Source organism: Cyprinus carpio, chromosome B12 (assembly GCF_018340385.1).
Source record: "Cyprinus carpio isolate SPL01 chromosome B12, ASM1834038v1, whole genome shotgun sequence".
NCBI classification, from domain to species: Eukaryota; Metazoa; Chordata; class Actinopteri; order Cypriniformes; family Cyprinidae; genus Cyprinus; species Cyprinus carpio.
The window spans coordinates 7,972,481-7,996,783 of NC_056608.1; the positions used below are offsets into that span (position 1 = coordinate 7,972,481).

A 24,303-nucleotide genomic window follows, 5' to 3' on the forward strand; every position below is an offset into this window, starting at 1 on the left:
ATGTATTTATATTATGTGATGTAAATTAGAAAAGGTTTGGAGAAAGGGTGATTTTCATGTCTATATTGGAGTAATGAGACTCTAATGAGAAATAGCATAGATAATAAAACATTTATCACTTAATATGACACATTTCACACACAAAGGTATGTGCTTTGGCCTTCATTGTGTGTACAAGACATAAGTTTTTTTTTCCAATCCCATTAGACATGTTTCCCCCTTGCCAAAATATAATATATAGAATATATAGTAAATATATATGTTGTAAACATGTAATATTACAGTTTTTCTCAGTCGCTTTGGTGCATTTCTCAGATCAGAAATTTAATTCTCAAAACTACTTGTTCAGCCTCCACATCATCTAGTCAATTGTGCACATCATAAAAGCAGTTTCACATTCTTCTGAACAAGCTGTGATTACTTTGGTACATTCATGCAACTGATTATGTGCATTTATCAGTTGCTAATGTCATGTTGCTCAAAATATATTATATAGTTCTCTGTGCAACAGTCTTACCCCCCAAAACATCTAGGCATTAGTTCATCTATTCAAGTCATTAAATGCAAAATGGTTGATCTAGTTGTCATAAACTGTCAAGAACATTTTCAATACATTTCTATTAGATTTTTTGTACATTTGCCATGAATTGTGCAGGTCAATCTTGACTTTCACTAATGAAGAAAATGTAGATCAGCTAATGATAAACCAGTTCTCTGAAATTGCTCAAAGGTGCATCTCATGAACCTTTACAGTTTTTTTCAATTGCTAACATCCTTTTGTCCAATCTGTAGTCACATTTTCAAAACACTATACACAATCAGCACAACATCAGTCGGTTGTGACCATTCCTTTAACACAATTCATGTTGATTTCACACCATATTTAGTAATTTAACATGTTTCTAAAATTCTTACATTTTATTTTCACATAAGCTTACCCCATACCAAAATCATAGACCTTTCTTATCTTTTTTACAAATGCTTAAACACAGCATGACAGAATTGAAGACCTAATGTTCCAACAACAGCAACTCAAAAGTATTGAAAAACTATCTCTATATAAAATATTGTAACAACTGATAAGCATTTTTAAGTAACAGATCACTAAAATATTTAAAAATAGCTGATTCCAGTCTCAGTTGGAAGAATAGTCAGGTGTTGATGCTCTTTTCATTACATCAACATAGAGTAAAAAATACCTCTTTAAATTGGTTTTTTGGATGCAGAACAACACAAAGAATCTGAGAGAGAAAAAATAATGTCTGGGAGAGGGAGAGGAATAGTTGGAGGAGGGAGAGGAGTAGTTGGATCAGAAGAAGATAGGTAAGGGAGAAGAAGAGGTAAGGGAGGGGGTAAGAATGTGTGCTGGACTGTGCATTTTTATATTTGTTTGTTTGTTTGTTTGTGGAACCTATGAAAGCTTATTTCTGCCATGGAATATAAAGGGTAAAGGGTAATTGTGACTTTGTTTCATCTCACAGTTCTGACTTTTATTTCTTGCAATTGTGAATTTATCTCACAATTCTGATAAAGTCGGAATTGCAAGATGTACTGTAAACTCGCAATTCCAAGAATAGAAGTCCAAATTGTGAGATAAAAAGTTCACAGTTACCATTTTTACTTTTTTATCCTGTGACGGAAACAAGCTTGCATATTAACCAAAGGCCATGTATGTTGTAATTTTTGTTGATCACTGGCATCAGCTACCATGGGGCACCATCCACATCCAACCCCCACCCACTGGTGAGCAATTTCAATCAAGGTTCCAATTGAATTTCTGCATAGAGGACCCTATTTTTTCTATTGTACATTCTATAAAGTAATGAATCATTTGGTTTTGGATTTTATTTTGGGTTGAATGAACACACTCAACACTTAAAAATGTAAAATGGGTTTCAGTTTAAGGTAACTAAATTACAAAAAACCAATGGATTTTTATATTGTCTATGCAAGTAGAACTGAAATGTATGTCAAACATGTACAAGAAAGTAATGCAGTTTTTGTACAGCCATCAGCTGTTAGTATTTTAACAGTCACTGTGCTATGATTGACTATATGTTCCTATTGGATAGAAAGGTAGTGCTAATATTTTGTCTGAATGATTCAATTTTGAATTGGGTTTGCTGTGTTTTGATAGAGTTAGTATATGTAGAAAAAGGTATTCAGCATTTTGAAATGTAGAGTTTGTATTTATTTAACAAAATGTGGTTTTGTCCAGAAAATTAACTATTTGGCTAATTGTGCGATGTAGGTGTGTTGCTGCGTTAAGAGTTTAGAAAAAGTACTTTAATTATCGGTAAACGCTTGTTAGCAATTAAAAAAAAAACTGTAATTGGAAAGCATATATAGACAAAGGACAACACAAGAGTTACAAATTCTGACATTGGATATTTCCTCCCCATTGGTCTGGCAAATCAACAGGAGCTCTGTGGCTGATGACATTTCAACCACACCTCCTGCTTTTGGTCAGGTTGAAGCCAGCCTCATTCACATATATGAAGTTGTGAAATGGTTCTCTTGACTCCTATTCCACGTTGCATTGCAAGCAACTTTCATCCAAACTGTTGCCATATTAACATCAGGTAATACTAACAGAGTGCATAATGACAACATGACTAAGCATTTTGTTTGTGAACAATGACTCAAGGACTTTTAATTCTGATGGCACTGATATGTTGACTGACATAAATACTTACTTTTGAGAGATGAACTAAAGATTTTGAGTAAGTTACAGGCTTTTGCAGGTAATCCATTGTGTGGTGCTGTTTGTATGAATTGTTTTGAGACATGCACATACTTCTTTGCAAATATTTAAGGATGATTTGAGAAATGCACCAAAGCGACTGAGAAAAACTGTAATATGTAGGCTATGTGTGTTTATGTGTGTGTGTGTGTGTGTGTGTGTGTGTGTGTGTGTGTGTGTATACATTTATTTATTTATTTTAAAGACCATTAATACTATTTTAAGACTATTAAATATTTTGTGTTTTGCATTACGACATAACACATTTCCCCACTACAAGATAGATAGATAGATAGATAGATAGATAGATAGATAGATAGATAGATAGATAGATAGAATGTTTGGTGCAATGTACTTATTTTATGTTGATGTAAATGAAGAAATGAAGTAAATGAAGAAAACATTTGCTGAGAGGATGATTTTCCTGACTATATTACAGTAATGAGAATCTAATGAAAATTACCATTGAGAATAAAGGGAATTACAAACAAACGCAAAAGTAAAACAACCCTGATGCACTGCAGTAATGAAGCTTTGGAAGTAAAATGTCACGATGCAAAACATCCTAATGGTCTTATAAACAGACTTCATCTTCTTTATGCAAAAGCAATGTAATCAAACAAAATCCTGATGGAAGTGCTTCTCAATGTGAGCAGGGTCTTCAGCAGGAGGTCAAAGGGTAAATCTCTGAGTTTTATATGGAAGGAGAGTTTAGTCACCAGGAACAACTCCAACCAGCGCTCACATGGTCTCAGGAGAACAGTCGTTTTAAACTGAAAAACACAGAAAGAAGTTTATAGAGGTTTACACACTGTATACAGAGCTCCACCTACTGGTCATTAAAAAAAAAACAATAGAACAATAGAACAAAACAAGTAGTAGAAGAAGAAGAAGAAGAAGAATTGTTACCTTGCAGGACACTCGATGAAAGCTGCAAACAGTCAGTGATGAGATATTTGCCTCATATCTCTTTAAGACACCTGCCAATCACATCCATCAGCTTTAAAAGGACAAAATGTTGCATATAACATACAACACTGTGTATTAATATGTCTGGATTATTTCTGATATTCTGAAGTGACATTCTAAAAAATAAACATATAAGCATTCGTGACTGTGTGTAAAATTTAATTCCCATTAAAGGTAACAAATTGACGCACTCATGACCAATGGAGAAATGCACTGTTATGCAATGCACGCTGTAGTTCAAACTCTGCTGGGTGGAACATGTGTGATCTTATTTGAAAAATATCTTTCAAATAAATACAGTGACTGACTGCAGTGCCAAAATTGACATCCCAGTTCCACCCAACATCCTGGATATGAATCAATCTGAGACTGGACAACACAAACTTCTCTAGAGACTTGGGTGTGGGCTTATGCACTACTGGATCAGACTTTATTGCTTAATATGACACACTACACACACAAAGGAATAGTGTGTTTTTACTTTCTTTTTTAGTAGGAGACACATTCTATGTGAGTTTTTTCAAACCTTTCATAACCTAAGATTTATTTTCAAACCAAAATATATGTAGAAACTAAATATATGTTTTAAACAGCATGGCTTAAAATACATTTACATACAAATACACTTAAAATTTTAAAATGTAATTTTTTTCCTGTGATTGCATAGCTGAATTTTTAGCAGCATTAACAGTGGTCTTCAGAGTTACACGATCCTTGAGAAATCATTCTAATATGCTGAATATTCTTTCAAAATATTTTTAAAAAATCACAATTATTCCAAACATTGGTTTGGTATGTATGAATAAATGACAGTGACTGCAGTAGCTTGTGTTTTGGACATCTTGTACTGAACCTGCTAGTGTAAAGACTAGATTTGAAGTTGTCGATATTCACTTCTCTAAGAGGTTTGACATTCCCAGTAATGCAGCAGGAGAGAGCACAGCCTCTCCCCACTCACTGGGGCGTTCCTCTGGGTTGTACAGGGTCTGCAGGGCAAAAGACAAAGCTAGAACACAGCAGAGATTCTAACATAACTCTCTTTCTCCTTAAATGTCTCTGTATGCCCCCTCATCAGTCAACATCAATGATAGCACACTCACTGTAGATCAGAAGCTCATGTGACAGCAAGTCAACAAATGATGATGACACAGCTTGTTATTTATCGCTATAATATAATAAATATGACACCTTTTTAGTGCCTACCCTCTTTATTGATGGAGGCGTCTTTGACAGGCAATCAGAGAATTCCAGGGGATCGCTGAGATGCCACTTTCTGTAGACCAGTCCTCTTTCACACTGAGACCAATTAACTTTGCTGTCTTTACTTGTGGCTGCAGTATCACAAACAAAACGGGAGGCCTGAATATCTCTCTTGAACTGTTTTAAACATGCAAAATATTTATATCTGAAGCTGTATATTTATTATGATGACTATAATGGGATCTTCACTCTATTACATAATAATGTTAATAATGCAATAAAGTTATTAGTCTGCATATTTCATGACTTTTTTAATGAACTCTTTTATAAACAGAGAGTTCTGTCCCGTGTGCTCATTATATAATGACCTTTGGATGGGAGTCTATTTTAGAGGTAATGTGTGCTTTTCCTGCACCACTGGTGTCACCAAACAGAACTGCAAAAATAATGTTTTCAACAAGTTTCCAGAACAACACTCTCCCCTCTCCCACTGTTTAGTAAAACAGATCCTCATGTTATTAGTTGAGCCATTGTTGTTTTGTATCAAGCTTGGTGGGATGCACAAATGATTTTCAGTTTGTACTGTTAGAAATCGATACTGATCCTACCTGCGAGTATTCATGCAGCATACTGTTGCTATGGTTACATCTTCAGGCAAACATCATTTTTTAAAATGTACACTATTGACTAATTTACTACGCTTTACTGTATATTCTTCAGAGACTTTTTAAGCTCTGCCAACCCCAGAAAACAAAACAATGCACAACAAACCAAACCAACCAAACCAAAACACAATGAAACAAAAATGTAAAAAAAAGTTGTAACAATATGATAAAACTAAACAAAAAAAAAAAAAAGAAAAAAAAAAAAAAAAGAAAAAAAAAAAAACAAAACAAACAAAACAAAACAAAACAAAACAAAACAAAAAATGAAAACAAAACACACATACACACGAAAGCAAAAAAGCATATACTGTAGATGGGCACCATACCAGCTCTCTCTTGTAGCTGAACATCACTTTGTCTTTTGCTGTTTGTATCAACTTAGATAATGTGTCTGAGTAGCTCAAGACAGAGTGAAGCAGCTCCCACCTGACCCCCAGATATTCCAGTACTGCATCTATAAACACAAATAAACAAAGACAGATATTTACTATATCATTATATACCATTTTAGAGAAGCATGCAGTTGCTATGTCATTGCTAAGTGGTTGCTAGGGTGTTCTTGGTGGTTGGTTAGTCAAAACAGCCAAACTTATTTATTCTTTTAACTAATTTAACCCTAAAGAGAGCACATTATTATCTTAAGCCTTCTACAGACTACATGATTTTAGCAATCCTATAAGATCCTATAAGATCATTACAAATCACACTGTGTGACATGGATCTTATAAACTTAGGTAAAATATGCAGACTGTACGATGATGACACCTAGTGATTTGTAGGCTACGACGCAAGTTACTACTGAGGAATAAAGCGTCATTAGCATGCACTTGTGGTAACAAAAAGAGCATGATGAAGAGTTTAGCAGTTGTACTTTTTATGTTTGTTGATAAAAGAGGAAGCTGTTTGAGGTAAGAGTTTGAGGTAAGCAGTTTTAAGTTTCGGTGTGATGTTTTTTTTACTGCATTTTTATTGGCTGGTCAGTAAACATGGGTAGTAGCAGCAAACACACTGTGTGATGATCATACTGAATTTCTGAAATTGTCAGAAAATGATCGTAGGCTATCTTTGGTCACAACAGCCGTCTTAGGATCACTTTTTCATTTAGGAACCTAGTTTACAGAAATCGTCACATTGCTAGGGTGTTGCTATGGCTTCATTTTGACTGTAATCTTAATTAGACTTTTGGCTTACTATCCAGGCTCTAGATATGACTCAGGTTCCTCATTCAAAGTCTATTATCATTTTATCATCATACAGGTGAAAATCACTTACAAAATACAATAATACACCTCTTTTACACAAGTCACAGAATTAAGCTATCATCCATTCCTGTAGTACATGGTTGTTCAAAATAAATTTGAGCATCAGCAATAATAATTCCTGTTATAGCAAATATCACCAGTTAGATTGTCAGTACCTGGTTTAGCATTTTGGGTCAATCTGCGAGACAAAATGTAAAATATTTCCTCTGAAGTGTCAAGCTTTGAAGACCATGTGACATCTTTGCTGCATATAAAGGTAAAGAGATACAATATACAGTAGGTGCATCCACACACACACACACAGGTAAAGAGATACATTATAAAGTAGGTGCATACACACACACACACACACACACACACACACACACATTGTCAGTTTGATCCCCTCTAATCCCACAATGCTTCAGTGCCAAGTGTTCTGTGGCCCCTCCTGATAGTCCTTTGTGTTCAAAGGCCCACCAAATTGAAAGTTGTCATTCTCTAATGTGCTATCCAACCTGCTCCATAATGATAGCATGTGGCCTGGCAGATATCTCATAGATCTATCCCTGGAGTGAGATAAACTGTCCCCCTCTCTCCTCATCTGCCCATCTCTCTCCTGCTAAACAGTTGTCATGGAAGTCCACTTGCACCTGGCAACGTACCAGAGTCTGGTACATCGGCTGGCCAAGAGTGGGTGAATGAGACGTGGCAAAGGGGATTGTGGGCAGCTAGTGGCATCCTCGTGCCAGTGGAGTGTCATGGGGTCAGCTGCAACATAAACACACAGCGAGAGAAACTCCAAGAGTGTGCGTGTTCAAGAATAGGATGAAGTGTTCCAGATATTTGAGTTTTGAGTAAACATATGTCTGTGACAGATGGCTGTTTGCATTAATGAAAATGAAAGAAAATGATGAAAAATTAATGCAAATTAAGAATATTCTACTGTGGATTTATTTGCTATATAATTTGAGATCATGTTTACCTTCTGTTATGAATCATTTTGCACTTCTTATTAAAGGAATAGTTCACAAAAAAAAGAGAGAGAGAAAACTACTGAAAATGTACACACCTTCAAACCATCAAAGATGTGTTTGTGTCCTCATCAGAGCAGATTTGGAGAAATTTAGCATTATATCACTTGCTCAACAATGGATACTAGGTGCTGTCACAATGAGAGTTTATATTAAAACCATTGCTTCCTGCTAAAATACGAGTTCTCTGTACAAAGTATTTCTTTCTCCAATGAAAAAGTTGCCTAGTCTGAATCAGGAGGAAAATATCAAGCACCGTTTACATTTTGATGTAAGATGGACTTTTTCAGTGAAGAAACCATTATTATACAGTAGATTATGGACAGGTATTTTGACCAGAAGCAACAGTTAAAATGCCTTAATGATGGATTACAAACAAGCATCTTTTTGCTTCACAAAATGTTAACTGATGGATTGTGGTCATGTGGATTATTTATGGATTATTGTGATGTTTTTATCAGATGTTTTGACTCTCATTCTGATGGCACCCATTCACTGCAGAGGATCAATTGGTGAGCAAGTGATGTAAATGCTAAATTTCTCAAAATCTGTTCAAATAAAGAAAAAAAAAACTCATCTACTTTTTGGATGACCTGAGGCTGAGTAATTTTTTTTTTTTTTTTTTTTTTAGTGAGCATTTTTTAACATAAACATAGCTTTTCTTTTTAACATGCAATCTTTGCAATACTTTTTGCAACACTGCAACAATATTTGGGACATGACAGGATGCTGTTTAAAACTCAAATTTGCATAATTTTGTAACACTAATCATGAAATGAATATAAAAATCTAGTTAATGCAGTTAATCTCTTAAACTCTAATTATAACTAACTCTATGTATTGGACCAAAAACAAAACAATACACTAAGCTTGTTAGGCGGCTGAAGAACAGAAGAGTCATACAGGTTTGGAATGACATCACGGTCAGTAATGAAGTCATAATTTTCGTTTTTTTGGTGAACTATACCTTATTAAAATATTTAATAGTTCTCTCCTCAAAAGACATGGGGTTTGTACCTTTACTGCTTTAACAAAGTAATAGGACAGCAGTTTGCTCCCTATTTCTGGAAAGTATCTATTAACATATCTATATTCATCCCTATATCGTCTCTGAAGAAAAAACAATCAACAAAGCTATAGCAATAACTCCAGTCATAAGAAGCATTCAACTCAAGCAGATGCCTCTCAGCATGTGCACCTCTATTTCATCACAATATTCTGATTATTCCGAATTAAAAAGACTCACAGAACCCTGGGATAGGAATCAAAAGCCATACTGTCTTTCTTATTGTTTCTCTGGGTAAAGTGCCTTCAAGTGCGTAACTGCCAATGCCTCTTAAACCCCTCCTGTGCCAAAACCCTACAGGTGCCTGATTCTAAAATGATGCCAGGTTTGTGACACCAGGTCAGCGGGTTGGCACAGACTGGCACTCATATCCCCCTGGTCAACCCAGGATTCTGGCAAAAGTCAATGCTGAAGACGCGCTGTGGCATTATGGGTAAATCTCATTATTGCAATTTGGGTACTTCTTGATATAAGAAAGCTTTTGCCAAATCTAAACACCTAAAAGAGTGTGTTCCCTTATGAAAAAGAAGTTTATTCAAGTGTGTTATTAGTATACTTCTTTTAAACTAAAAAATAGAAAAGTATGCTTTTAGTTTACTTTTTATGTACTTCTCAGAAATCGGGTTTATGTACTCATCAGAAATATACTTAAAATCACATTTAAGTATACTTGACGTATACTTACAAAAAGTCTTAATATATTTGAGCTATACTTGTGCTCCTAGAATCTGTGTTTTCATTGTTATACAATAGAGATGAAATTTAATTAAAATGACATTTAAAGTTCCCAAAAAAAAAAAAAAAAAAAAACACACACAGGTGAAGAAGAAAAAGAAACAACAGATACTACAGTAACACGTCTAATCTAACATGATCATCTGACATGAAACAGCATCAAAACTGTAATGTTATGGAATAAAATGTTGACTGATGAAAAGGTACTAATTACAGTCAAGCTTTGGGGTGTTGATTGACTCAGTCCAATTCATAATCTTTTTCAGCTTTTTGTTCAAAATGTTATTTCTTTATTTTTTATGAAACTTACCCATATTAAAGTGTTTAAAAAAAGAATGCATGAAGCTAGAATAAAATGTTTTTGTTTACAAGCAGATATACCCTGTTCTTTCTTTGGATGTTTTGTATGTTCAGATATAACAAAATATATACAAATTAAAACCTAAATAGGGACATAGTAGTATACTTAAAGTATGATGTAAAGTTCACTTAAAGAAAACTTATGAGTATACTTGCATAAAACTTCAGAACTAGTAGTTTACTGAGACTATACTTCAAAGTGTACAAATTATTTAATTAGTGAGCTATCAGTATACCTATAAGTTCACTTTTAGTATAATTGCAGTACAAACTACAAACATAGAGGTAATTTGCTACTGTTATACTTAAAGTATACTTAAAAGTATACTTTTATATACTAGAAAGTGGGCCAATTTAGTCCCAATGCGTATTGAAACGGTACAGTACAAGTATACTACTAGAACACTGATATATACTTTCTACATAAAGTATACTTAAAAATATACTTGAACTTTACTTAAGTATACTTAATAAAATAAACTTAAAGTATACTACTTTTTGGTAAGGGTTATCGTGATTTGTGGATAAATTGGATCTATCTTTCTCTGTGTACTGTAATGCAATGTAACTGATAAACTGTACAAAAACACAAATACATAAACAAATATAAAACACACACAAAGATAGATAGATAGATAGATAGATAGATAGATAGATAGATAGATAGATAGATAGATAGATAGATAGATAGAGTTTTTTTTATAATTTGTTAGCAGTTTCTGAGTGAAAGATGTTTCTACACCATTTTTTCATCATTGTGGGTTTTGTATTCAATTTTTTTGGGTCTAGATTGTCAGAAATTATTTTTATTGTGTTATTATGTTTTTGTTGTTATGATGTTTTCACATTGTATTTACAATAGTTATAGTAATAGTAAGTTATAGTAATTTTAATGCTATTCTTCACATGTATTTTATGATTTTATTGTGATATAAGGTTTCATGTGGTAGGGATAGTTCAACCAAACAGTTTATAGTAGACACTGACTTTCATTGTATTTCATTTATTTATTTACCATACTATGGAAGTCAATGGCTACTATCAACTGTTTGGTTACCAATATTCTTCAAAATATTGTCTTTTGTTTTCAACAGCTGAAAAAAAAAATTCATACAGGTTTGGAACAATTTCAGGGTGAGTAAATAATGACAGAATTTTCTTTTTTGTGTAAACAAAAGTATTTATATAGTAGGACAGTGATGATTTATTTTTCATGTGCGCATGACTCCAACACAGTTTTCCTGGATTGCATTTTTAGGATGATTGCACATCTCACCTGATTTAAGTTTTCTGTCTGCTGATTTATCACCAAACTCCTCTGCCCTCCGATCCTGTGCCTGACCCAGCAGGTCACTGCCTGAAGCACCTGCCAGCTGCCAGCGGTCAGTGTGCCCAGCTTGTGTGCGCTGACATAGTGAGTGAGCCGACACCTGTTAGAAGCATATAATAACAGTATGTGCTAAAAATTCCAAAGGGAAATAACTATATTAGGTACAGAGTTGTGGAGGAGATTTAAACTTCCACTTCTGGTAGAGTTTTGTTGTGAATTGTGGGAGGTTATAAACATCAACCTGAAAAACAACAGTACTGAATGAGTAGCCTATAAAGATTTACAAACACAATTCCTTAAACTCTTTTACTATATGAAATGAACTATAGCTGTGAAGTGTATAGTAAAATATTTTTGTTACGCTGAAAAAAATAAATAAATGAAAAATAAAAATTGGTGAGCGACTTTAAATCAGTTTTTAAGCAGACATTACACATAAATTTCACAGTTACAAAGAAATGACAATCAGCCTATTAATCTTGAGAAAGTAAGTAAAAATATAAATAATAATAATAATAATAATAATAATAATAGACTATTTTCTCACACTCCATTAATTTTTATTTTATTTACAACTTTAAAAAAATCTTTTTGAAGAAAAACTTGCTGCATGCTGATTTGCTGCTCAATTATTATTGGTTTTCAGTTATTAATAACAGTTCTTATTATTATCAATGTCAGAAAGTTTTGCTGATTATTTTGTGGAAACCTTTTTTTTTTCTTCAGCATTCTTTGATAAATAGAAAAAAACATTTATTTGAAATATAATCTTTTGTAACTTTATAAATGTTTTTACTGTCTTTTTTTATCAATCGAATGCACTTTTCAGTAGGCATAATTATTTATGTTTATACTGTACAAATGGTACTTTATACACCCTTACCCTACCCTTACCCCTCAATCCTACCCCTCACACATTTTGCATTTTTAGCTTTCCAAAAAAATGTCATTCTGTATGATTTATAAGCTTGTTTCTTCATGGGGATCGGATATTGCCATCTTTGTGGGGAATTTTTTTCCACATAACATAGGGTATACTGTATACATTCATACGTAAATAAACATTGAAAGTCATTAAACAAACCAGGCAGTACTGTACCGGTGGATGAAAAGTAAAAGACACGTAGCGTTTAGATATGTCTACTCTACTTCTTGTTGACAGGTCCTGTTGCTAGGAGACATGTGGGTCAAATGACACACATATGCCTGACCAAAACAAACCGAAGAAATAAAATACTACATAAACAAAATGAAAACACTATTGGCCCAAAATGTAGACAATGCTAAACTTTTTTCTTCATTTAATTGTATTACTAATTACTAAATATTTTTGTAACGTTACTAAACAAAGATTATAGTTGATGTTGCCTGTTAAGTGTTATTTCAGTAAATTCCTTAACATAAAACCAACAGCTGCCTACAACTCCCATAATTTAGCGAGCAGTACGTGACGCCCATCGCGTTCAAGTTCAAGGCTCTTTCCAGGGCTGACCTCGAAAATCGTCTGACGTATGCACAGCGCAGCCCGTGATTGGTCAACATTTTTACGCCTGTGCAGCGACGCGATTGTCGTGACGCGAAAACGCGAGGGAGGGGGAACGCGAATGGAGGCCGTTGGTGTTTCAGAGCCGAAACAATCGAGGGAGAAATACATGAGGAAAACTTAAATAGAAAGCTTGTGAATCTTTATATTCCATTATAGCGAAACTCATATCTCAGATACAGGTATAACTGTGTTGGCGGAGCTCGTGAAGCAGCGCTTGTCAGTATTTAGTGTTTGTTTATAGTGTTAGTGAAGCTCAGAGGCCCGGATTCACTCTCTTCATTAACCAGGCGAGTATTTAACCTCCGTTGGTTCTGCTGTGGGTTCAGTTTTCTGTAGATTAAAAATCTACAATTTAACCAAACAGTGATTGAGTTTTAATGCTGGATATAGGAATGCATTTCACAGCATTGCCTGATTAAGTAAACCTGCTAGCCTTTTCATGCTAATCTTCTTGCTAGTCCATTACCCGTTAGCATGGTTATGTTGTTTTTATCAGCTAAGCTGATTTTCAGACAATTTTTTTTTTTTATTATTGGAATCCACGTAAAGGTTGTGTTAATGTCTTATTTGCTTATCGAGGGGAGGGACGTTGCAAAGTGAAAGGTAAACAGAAGAGAACAGGTACAATTATTAGCATTAGCTTATAATCATGCTAGCTTTTAGCATTCATAGTTTATTGCTGATTATTAAGGGACAGTCGCTGTGTTTGCAATGATATCGATTGGAATTGTTGCATAAATTTAAATATATTTTCGGGGTTGTTCAGTTGGCACTACTTAGCCTGTACAAAGTTAAAATTATGATGATGGTAATGCCATGTATTGAATTATTTTATATTAATGTTCAGTGGCATTTTACTTGGTATGTCAATGAATGCAACTCGAAAATCCTTGTTTTTGTTTTTTTTGTTTTTTTTTAAGATCTTGGGACTTGCACTTCCTGTTGTTATTTTGTTGATATATGAAGGTTTAAACTTATGATTTTTTTTTTTTTTTTAAGAGTACATTAAGTTTAGTTTTTCTTATGTAGGGTACAAAGTGACATTTAAACTTATTTATTCTGATACTCCTGATGGCTTTGTGTACAGAAAGTATTGAATGGAATTGTAGCATACATTTAGTTGAATATTCTTGGGGTTTGTCCAGCTGTGACTAGATAGGTTGCAAACCACTGGCGGCCTCAAATGATCACAGTGGTAATATCATGGTTATGAATGATTGCTGTAATAATGTGCTGTAGCATTTGCTTCAAGGAATACAGGTTTACAAGTTTTTGGTTTATTTTAGTAAGTAGTCAGGATCTTGGAACTTTCAAAGTGCAAAATGAAAATTTGCTGAAAATTTTACTCACACTTAGGCCATGCAAGATGTAGATGATTTTGTTTTATCATTAGAACAGATTTGGAGAAATTTAGCAATGGTTTGCTCATCAAATCATTTGCTCACCAGTGGATCCTCTGCAGTGAATGGGTGCCATCATCAAAAATGAGGTTCCAAACAGCTGTTAAAATCACAATGTGAAAAAAAATAACAATAAAATACAAATAATCCACATGACTCCAGTCCAGTAAATAGCATCCTATGAAGGAAAAAGCTGTTTGTTTGTAAGGAACAAATCCATTAATAAGATAACATTGCTTCTGGCTAAAATGCAAGTCCTCTATCTATAATATTGCTTTCTTCAGTGAAAAGGTTGTTTTGGCTCAATAAGGCGAGAAATATTCACAGATTAAAGGGTTACTCCACCCAAAATGAAAATTTTGTCATTAATCACTTACCCCCATGTCGTTCCAAACATTTAAAAGCTTTGTTCGTCTTCGGAACACAATTTAACATATTTTGGATGAAAACCAGGAGGCTTGTGACTGTCCCATAGACTGCCAAGTAAATTACACCGTCAAGGTCCAGAAAAGTATGAAAGACATTGTCAGAATAGTCCATCTGCCATCAGTGATTCAACCGTAACGTTATGAAGTGACGAGAATACTTTGTATTATTCAACAATTCCTCTCCTCTGTGTCTCTCCGCATCACCATAGCGCCATTTTGGAGAACATCAGCTGGACGCAAGCAGCGTATGCTCTTCTGTGTCACCCGCGCTACACAGATGTGCTTTTTTCATATCAAATCAAAGCATATACGTAGAAAACATATCCTTGTGTCACAGCTGACACAGAATAGCATATGTAGTTTGCATTCATCCAAAATGCCGCTACAGTGATCCGGAGAGACATAAAAGAGACAGATTGTTGAATAAAGTCCTTATTTTTTTATTTTTTTTTGCGTACAAAAAGTATTCTCATCTCAGTCAATGGGACATGTATTTACTACACAGAGCCGTAGTTCACTGACAAGCTATGCAATATCACATTCATAACCGAATGCGATTCATCTGCGATTATGATGCGATATTGCGTAGCTTGTCAGTGTTGCTTGCCTTTACTGACGAGACATGCATGACAGTCGCATGCAATTAATTGTGCAGCCCTAGTAACAAGCCTCCCGGTTTTCATCCAAAATATCTTAAACAAAAAGCTTTTATGAGTTTGGAACAACATGGGGGTAAGTGATTAATGACAATTTTCATTTTGGGGTGGAGTATTTCTTTAAGGCCTATTTACAAGTGAAAGCAGTCCAAAACAGTTTTAAACAAATATGTTGATGGTTTTCGATGTAAGAGGGCAACAGGGGATTTTTATTTTTTATTTTTTTGCTGGAGGTAACGTTATGGACTGGTATTTCGACTAAAAAACCTAAAAAAAAAAAAAAACCCAACACAACAACAAAAACAAAAAAACTAAAAAGGATTTGCTTATTAAAACACAGAAATGCAAGTTGTTGTCAGTTTTAAATGAGTTTATGAGTGCATTTGTTTTATAATGAATTGCTCAGAGATCTTCACACATGAAGAATGTTGAATAATGTTGATTTTATTCATTAATATGAACAGATGAAACTTGAGGCAGATTGTTAATAATCAACATTTGATTACAAAACAGCCAATGAATTATTCATGTAACAGTTGATGATTGTTCACAGGGAATATGAGACAGATGCCACAATGACATCTAGATTTGGAAAAACATACAGCCGAAGAGGCGGCGATGGGACCTCGAAGTTTGACGAGGTGTTGTCCAATAAAAGAGCCACGCTCAGCACCAAATGGGGCGAGACGACTTACAAAGCCAAGGTGGGAGCAAAGAGGCCTGGTTTGAAGACCGAGGTGATAGATCAGACCAAGAGGACCAAGGTCTCGGATGGTGATGGATCAGAGGATCCGTTCGGATTCGACAGTGACGACGAATCCAGGCCGGTCACGTCTCGTAACGTAGCCCAGCCTAAATCCAAAATGACGTCAACAGGGGGATCCCAAGCCAGCCTAACACTGGAGCCCAACAGCAGGGTGAACCAGCCCGCCAGCATAGAGGCTGTGGCCCCCAGCAGGGCCCCTTTCTCTCTCAGCACTGAGAGAAGTGCTCACAAAGTGCCAGAGGATCCTGGGAAATTGTTTAACACCTCTACTGCAGGTATGTTTTTCCCTGAAGGATTTTTTCTCTCTCAAAAAATACACTGGAGTTGTTTTAACGTTTAAACACTACTTTATTTGTTCTAGCATCCCTGCATTAATCAGTTGTTGTTATATGCTTTTAGAGTGTTTCAGGTGTTTGACCTGTTTAACTTCACAGCAAGTGAGTGTGAGCTTACAATATTGTATAAACCTGCCCTAGATAAGTTTTTTTTTTTTTTTTTTTTTTTTTGTTGTGGTTGTTTACTTGCCTGAAACATTTAAACAAACAACTTTTTATCACATCTAAATCTTTAAGTTTGACTTTGCAGTTCATATTTGGAATGAAGTACATCATTGAAGTAAGGAAGCATATACAGGATCATCACCAAAGTCCTCTTTAAATCCTTGACTGTCTTGTGGAGGGCTTGTCAGCTGTTTCTTACAGTTTCTTTTGCTCAGATTGAGAGGTGTGCAAGAGCATTGGTGAAGTCCACTTCAGTTTATATCATCAGGTGTTTCTGATAGATATCCAGCATCTTTTACAAGTCTGTCTGGATGAAGTGCATGTGAATGCTTAGATACAAAAAAACAAAGATTAGGCCGCCTACTTGTTACTAAAACCTGGAATACACTGTGCAACTTAAAATCTGAACAGATTTGAAAACACTAGGCATTGTACATTTGATGAGATTATATAGTTTTAGTGGAAAAATGTTGTCATCATACACTAAACGACTGAGGATCACACACTACTAGACTTTCAAACATTCCGAACGGAACAAACTCACTCAGAAATGTTCCTTGTTACCAGGAGATGTGTAAAAAATTAAAACAATATGCATTCTTCTGGAATCATAGTCTGAAGTAGGTCTGCACAATTAATCAAATGCGATTGTCGTGTGCATTTTGTTAGTAAAGCCGGTTCTGTAATCAGCAGTAAATCATCATCACGTGTTTTCAGATGGAGCAGCATTTACTACACAGAGCCATACAGGGCTCTGAACCGGTTCAAGGAACGAAAACGAATGAAATTTTGACAGGAACAGAACCAGAAACAAAATCAAATTTTATAGTTCCGAACAGAATTGAAAATTTGAAATGGCCATTAACTGGTTAATATCATTATTTTATCGTTCTATTTAATATTTGAAATTTGCTGTCAACCAATCATGAATTCCAGTAGTACAATGCAAATGTGACACTGAAGCCAACGAGTGAAATGTCCTTTTCAAAGTTTTCGGAAAGGAAAACGAAACAGCAGAGAGTATTTTCCTTTATTTTGCAAAAGCTTGACAGCTTTGAATAATGTCTTGCTTCTGTATAACCAACTAGCATTGGTATGCCCATCGCGCCAACGCCTTACGTGCACACACAACATAATTTTGCTATATTGAAGCCTGTTCATAATCAAAATAAAATACAGTTAAATAAACAAATAAAAAGTTACACTGCTCTGTTGTACAAAATTTGTTGCATTCTGCGCGACTGCGCCTCACTGTGCTGATAAAGCCGATGTGAAGGACGATGTTTTATTGTGATGAAAGTACAAACACTATATAATAAATAATATTTTAGCATCCAGATACGTTGGGAATATGGAAACATTTGGATTCGTGCCGAATGAGAGAGGTAGGTATCAGCTTCACCTTAAATTAATTTGTTTTTGGATTGACGTTTTTATAGCCCAAACTTTAGAGGATTTGTTTTGGAGAGAAACTAATAACTGTTTTTATTATGTTTGTAAACATTTTGCTTTAGCCTACAGGCATTTTAGCCTTTATTATTTCGGAAAGTAATAGGGCTATTAAAATGCGACGTGAGTTGCGACTTATGTTATTTTTTCACTATCAAAACGCAATCTTATACAAGTGCTTTTTTCTTAAAAATACTTTGACGTCTTTAAAGTGGTGATAGATTTTAAAAAAAAATTTTTTAGGAGCCTATATTTGACCAAACTCTAGAAAAGATGATGCTGTACTGTCTGTGACTAAGCGCAGCGGGTTATTGGCTAACGTTACCAGATCTCTCTTTTTTCCTTTTCTTTTTGAGTAAAGAAAATGCTGTACTTTATTATTATTATTATTATTAGGCAAAGAAATTTGTTTAAAAAAAAAATAACATTATTAACTGGTATTTCTTCCAGCCGAACTGGTTTCGGAACGGTAATAATATCAGAGGAACGCAGGAACAGAAACGTTAAAATATCGATTCTGCTCTGAGTGAACCGATTGAATTTTTTTTTCTTTTTCAAGCTGTGGAGCTATAGTTCACTGACAAGTTACGCCAAAAAAATCACAGATGATTTTATTGCGCGATTATGAAATCGAAGAAATCGTGATAATGACAGCTGTTTGCATAGCTTCTCAGTGGACTACGGCTCTGTGTAGTAAATGCTGCTCCATCTGAAAGCATGTGAAAATACCACATTTAATAACATATTTTTACTCAAAACTCACTTCATAACGTCAGTCGAGTGTTTGAAGTAAATCCTTCTGTGAGATGATGTGGCTTCTTACACAGAATAAGGCACACAACATATTTCATAGTATTCTAAGCAGTGATAAAGGCATTGCATTATACTTTATTTTAATGAGAATTATAATAATAATAATTCAGATAAACCATATATTGTCATAATTGTGTGTTTATTAGTCGTGTTGAATCAATAAAAGCAGTTAAATCTTCTGTTTATCCAGCTACCACTATATGCATTTCCTGAGTTTCTTCTGTGAGGCGTATTTGTAGTTTCAGCGCCAGAGCGCCCTCTGGGCTTTGGATGGAGATTTACTGCTGATCACAGAACCATGCTTCACTGAAGTATACGCATGACAATCACAGCTTCTGTCGAATCGCGATTTCAATTCCATTTCGATGAGACTTTTCTGTGATATCTGTCCACATATATCTGCAGAATGGCTCTGATTTTTGGCAACTGTGCCCAATGTGCATTTTCATTCAGCGTGTCTCCTTCGCTAGTTTGTCTTTCTTCTCATCTGTGCTAATTTAAATTAAATTGTTGCCTTTTTAAAGTTAAATAATCATATGAGGCTGTATCACTAATTTTCCATAAATAGAAAGGATGTGAGAGGATGTGTGGCTGTAGAAAGGATGTGAAATGTACAACAGTTCACATGGCTTTTTAAGAAACATTCAGATGAAATGAGATGTAATTTGAAGGCATTCTTTGAAATTAAAACTCGGAAGGCGAAATGTGAACATTAGCCAATGAGATCACTGCTTGTGAAATAGTGTCGCCCACTGTGGCAGTAGGAATGCTTGGCTTTCGCATCAAACAGCGAGTTGTGTTAATGAAAAATCTTCCAATGTAGAGTGATATTGTAGATACATATGGATTCTCGTATGACAAAACATTGCTTCTCATATCCAACAAAATGCCAAAAAACAAACCGTCACACTTTGATTTCTTATTTGTGTTGTAAGGAGGGAAAGGAAATGTGGAAGTGAATGTGGGCGGAATTTCACATGTGTGTTGCTGTAGGGATGTTGGTTTTAGCGGTACAGACCTGAGATAATCTGACTCATCAGTCACTTTTTCTTTTTCTTTTAAAAATTTTTTTTTAGTAATTGTTCACGTTTCACAGAAAGCTTCCTTGAGGGCATCTGCTGCCATGAGTGCTGTAAATGCTCAGGACACCTTGTTATGGGCTGTAGACTTGTGTAAGACCCTGTTTAATATCACAGTAATGGATACGGCGGACTGACTCTTGCAACAACAGCCTGGAGCTCCCAGCAGACCAAGAAAGGAAAATCTTTAATTGGCCCAAACTCTTATTTTACATTTCCTCTGCGTAATTGCTTTTTCAGGTCGGTACTCCTCCAGGGTCTTGCAAATCATTTGGCTGACTAAGTAATCAATGAGGTGAAGTTAGAGGAAACTTTCAGAACACTGACACCCGTCAGCGGCGATGTTAATACGAGGAGAACACTTAGACGCCGATGGAGCGTAGCGTTAGGACAGGCTCCTGTGAGCTGCTTATCTCATTTAGAAGCACAGCACACAGAACTCATCACCTTGACTGTAAGCACGAAGAGTCTCTTATGAATACGCATGCTGATGAGTGGCTCTCCCTAAGACACTTCAGTTTTGTTGCTCCTATGCATATTGCTTGGATCAATCTATTATCTAAAATAGATTAGATAATAGAATAGATAATAGAAAATATCTAAAAGTAGATGTGTATGTTCATATCGTTCTCTAGACAGCAGAACAAAGCCCACTGGATCAAAAAGGAATTTGTCTATGGACAATAACTATAAATGTTAAGTTTTAATTAGCATTTTAATTTAATGAGGATAAGTCCACAACACAGCTATAACAATAAACAAACATTAGACTCAGACGCAAATAGTGCCGGTTATGACCTTTGTAAACAAACAAAGCCTCAACAGGCCATATGCAAAAAACTTTTGAAAAATAATTTCTCCAGCATAAAGCTTTGTTCAAATAAAGCAAAAGTGAATTGCCGTCTATGTCCACCAAGGAAGAGAGAGAGAGAGGGAGAAAGAGAGAGATTTTATGGCAGATTCCAAGCAATGTTTATATGCCAGTTAGGGATGCTCATATTGACCGTTTAACCGTTAACCGAAAGTAAACATTTTGACCGATTAAGGGGCCGTTCACATATCACGTCTTTTGGGCGCTCAAGTTCGTTATTTCAAATGTAGACGTGCGGTATTGCGCGCTCATAATGGAAGCGACGCGCTCGTTTTTTCCAGCTGCGTCCGCACCTCATCTTGTTAAAAACATCTCAACTTTTCAGAATGACGCAAGAGCACCAGAACCAACTCAGTCAGCATCCTTCGGGGTGAAATTCCTATTTGTTTTTGAAAAATGGGGTGCACCCAAACACTGCAGAGTTTTTTTTTTTTTACTTTGTGAATAAATCTTGTAGCGGAGTTACAGCAAGGGTTTTTCGGTGGTGGAAATCCATTGCTGAAATTTCCTTGTAACGGATATCGCAGCTGATGGATGCTTAGCAAGGACAGACGCCTCAGGAGCGCAACTGCCCGAGCGCTTTGGAAAGGAGGAGAAAGTGGCGCGCCTAGCGTTTTCCACACGTTTTTAGGCGCGACATGTGAACTTTTAAGTTAAACTTTTTTTTTTTTTTTTTTTTTTTTTTTGCGTGGTAATAATATATTTCCTATATATAAGTTAACTCACTGGGCGCATTGACACAACCACATGCCTACAGACATATTTATGAGCAAGCCAAATGAAGCGAGCGAAAAGTAGGCTACTATGTGGGAGCATTTCGACAGAAAGGGCAACGAAGTTACTTGCAAAATATGCTACGCGGTATTAAAATAAAGCAGTAGTGCAAGTACAATGCAATATCACTTGCGACGCAAACATCCACAAGCTAATGAAAGGAGCTTCCCAAAGCTGGCCGCTCTAGCGAGACGTTATCTCTTTATTCCCGGGACATCTGTGCCATCGGAGAGGGTGTTTTCTGCTGCGGGGTGTCTACAGGCTGCGCTCCAGACTAACCTCACATCATGACATTTTACATTTTTTAAATAAAAATTGAAAAAAGAAATTATCGCGGCCGGAAAAATTATTGAGCTCATTTTTTTTTTATCGTGCGATTAATTGATTTATCGACTATCGCGACAGGCCTACAGAGGAACAATGTTGTTGGAATCACTTTCATTTGTTTTTGCAGCTGATGAATAGGGATGTAACAATTCATTCAACTTATGATGCGATACGATTCATGATACTGATTTCACAATATGATTTTCTCAGAGTTATTTTTTTTTTTAACAGAATGAGATTTGACAAATAATAAATTATATCATTATTGGTATTGTTGCATACCTAGTTGTCTTTATAAACAAAGCAGCATTGTGCTTATACAGACTACTTTAAAGCTGCAGTCCGTAACTTTTTTTGGTTAAAAATTTTTTTTGGGCAAGTACATAACCAGCCAGTCTTCAAAACTCTCTCTTTACCTTAGCCCGATTCAGAACGGTAAGCTTGTAATAATGTTTTCTAATTTGAGTGGTACTGGTGAGTTTTCGTGGGAAATACAAGCATGCCTTCATTCTTCTTTGCGTCATTATGTCATGTCTGTAAATATAAAGAAGGGTACCCAACTAGTAGGCTATATTGCTCTTGAGAATGCTGCAGGTGGCGGATTATTAATAGCCTTTTCTTACAGCAGCTGGAATAATTAAATAATTTTGATGGTGGGTTGTAATCCAGAAAGGTCCATACGATACAACAATCATCAGTGACAACTGGATATTCACCCATGGTCACCAGTAGTCTACATGGAATGCTAATACACACTAAATGCACATAGCCATGCAGTGTAAATGTTAACATTAACATTTTGAGAACAAAGTATAACAATAATAATAATTTGCATGGTTTAATGTGATATGGGCTAAGCAATCGTTAGAGTTAATCACCATTGGTATCACAATGTATTGTAATGCTTTTTTTTTCTCAGTTGTCAGAACAAAAGTGGTAGACATGTTACTTGTTCAGATGACATTTTCCAGTGAAAATTCTTATTTGGTCATGCAAGACGTAGAATCTGTGATTCCGAAGTACAAGATCTCTGTTTCACAGTTGAAATAACAAGTACAAGATCTCTGTTTAACAGTTTAAATAAATTAGAGAGAACTGTTAAACAAAAATTAAAATGTGTATGAAAATGTATTATAGCATTAATAATTTATCGGCAAATGTGAGAATTCTTTCTCACCTACCATCAGCATTCAGAAAATATGCATTTATATAATTTCTATATATATATATTTTTTTTTTAATTCAGCCGTGAAATCTTCTGAAGTGTACATTTATTATCTGAAAAAAAAAAAAAAAAAAAAGTGTACTCTGTGTGTAATGCTTGGTCTGTGTGAATTGGATGCAGACGGGGAAGTTCAACAGACACAATCACAATCAACAAACTTTAAATGCTTGATTTCTAACTATGCTGTGCTATGGATGCTATTTTTCTATTCATGTCATATTTACAAACTGCTTTATGTAAAATTATTGCTAAAAATCCCTAGTGCATATAGACTTACTACATCTTACTACTCAGATTTCTGTTAGAGCGTTTGCTTCCTTTTTATTCTAATTATATCTATTCTAAAAATATCTTTATTTGTTAAAACTATATTACAGCAAAGTTCCCCGATTATTACGCCGGAATGAGAGTATAGAAGCTAACCATATCGGCCTAGAAAATCGCAACTTTTCATTTTCTGTCGGCCTTAGTACATGATGTAACTACAGAAGAGTCAAGTTTTAAATAGGAAAAATATCGAAACTCTTTGTTCATTTTTGAGCGAGATGCTAACGGTCTAATCAGATTCAATGATCTACGCTAAGCTAAGCTAAAAGTGTTACCGCCAGACCCGGAGATTGGCTGAATGGATTAATAAATGGTAAAACTCAACTGTTTAACTCTAGGGGAATTGGAAAATGAGCCTATTTTCAAAAATAGTGGAGTGTTCCTTTAAGGTGGGCTTTCTCTGGACTAGGAAAATTATATAATAAACACAGTTAGATATAACCATGCTCAGCAGCATTTAAATACTCACAGTCGAGGTGTTTCCCCATTCAGAAATCATCTTCTGCAGCTTCTGTCTTGCAATGACAAACTAGCACAAGCTCCCCTGACTTTTAAAACTTTACAGTACTTCCTCCTTTTAGCTGTTTTTGAATGCAAACACTATCTTGGATGAACTGCTCCCCAGATACAGGTTATCCATTTGACAGTGACATCACATCAGAAGACAACCGTGTACTGTACATAGCATTTCTATATCACTTCTACAAGAAATTGTGAATGTGTAATTAAATCATATAATAACCTTGACATTTAGTTTAACCTTCATAATGAGGTGAGCTTAATAAATTTGTTTTATAAA

The 24,303-nt window shown here is 35.2% G+C and overlaps 1 protein-coding gene across 1 annotated transcript in view; it reads left to right on the forward strand.

Moving 5' to 3' along the window:
* Window positions 1-12,830: 12,830 nt before the first annotated feature.
* Window positions 12,831-24,303, forward strand: part of LOC109062805 (wings apart-like protein homolog) — a 64,704-nt gene continuing 53,231 nt past the window's right edge. Inside the window, exons 1-2 of the mRNA XM_042735187.1 lie at window positions 12,831-13,176; window positions 15,927-16,414. Coding sequence (XP_042591121.1) covers window positions 15,949-16,414 — 466 coding nt within the window. The 5' untranslated portion in view covers window positions 12,831-13,176; window positions 15,927-15,948. The remainder of the gene's footprint in view (window positions 13,177-15,926; window positions 16,415-24,303) is intronic.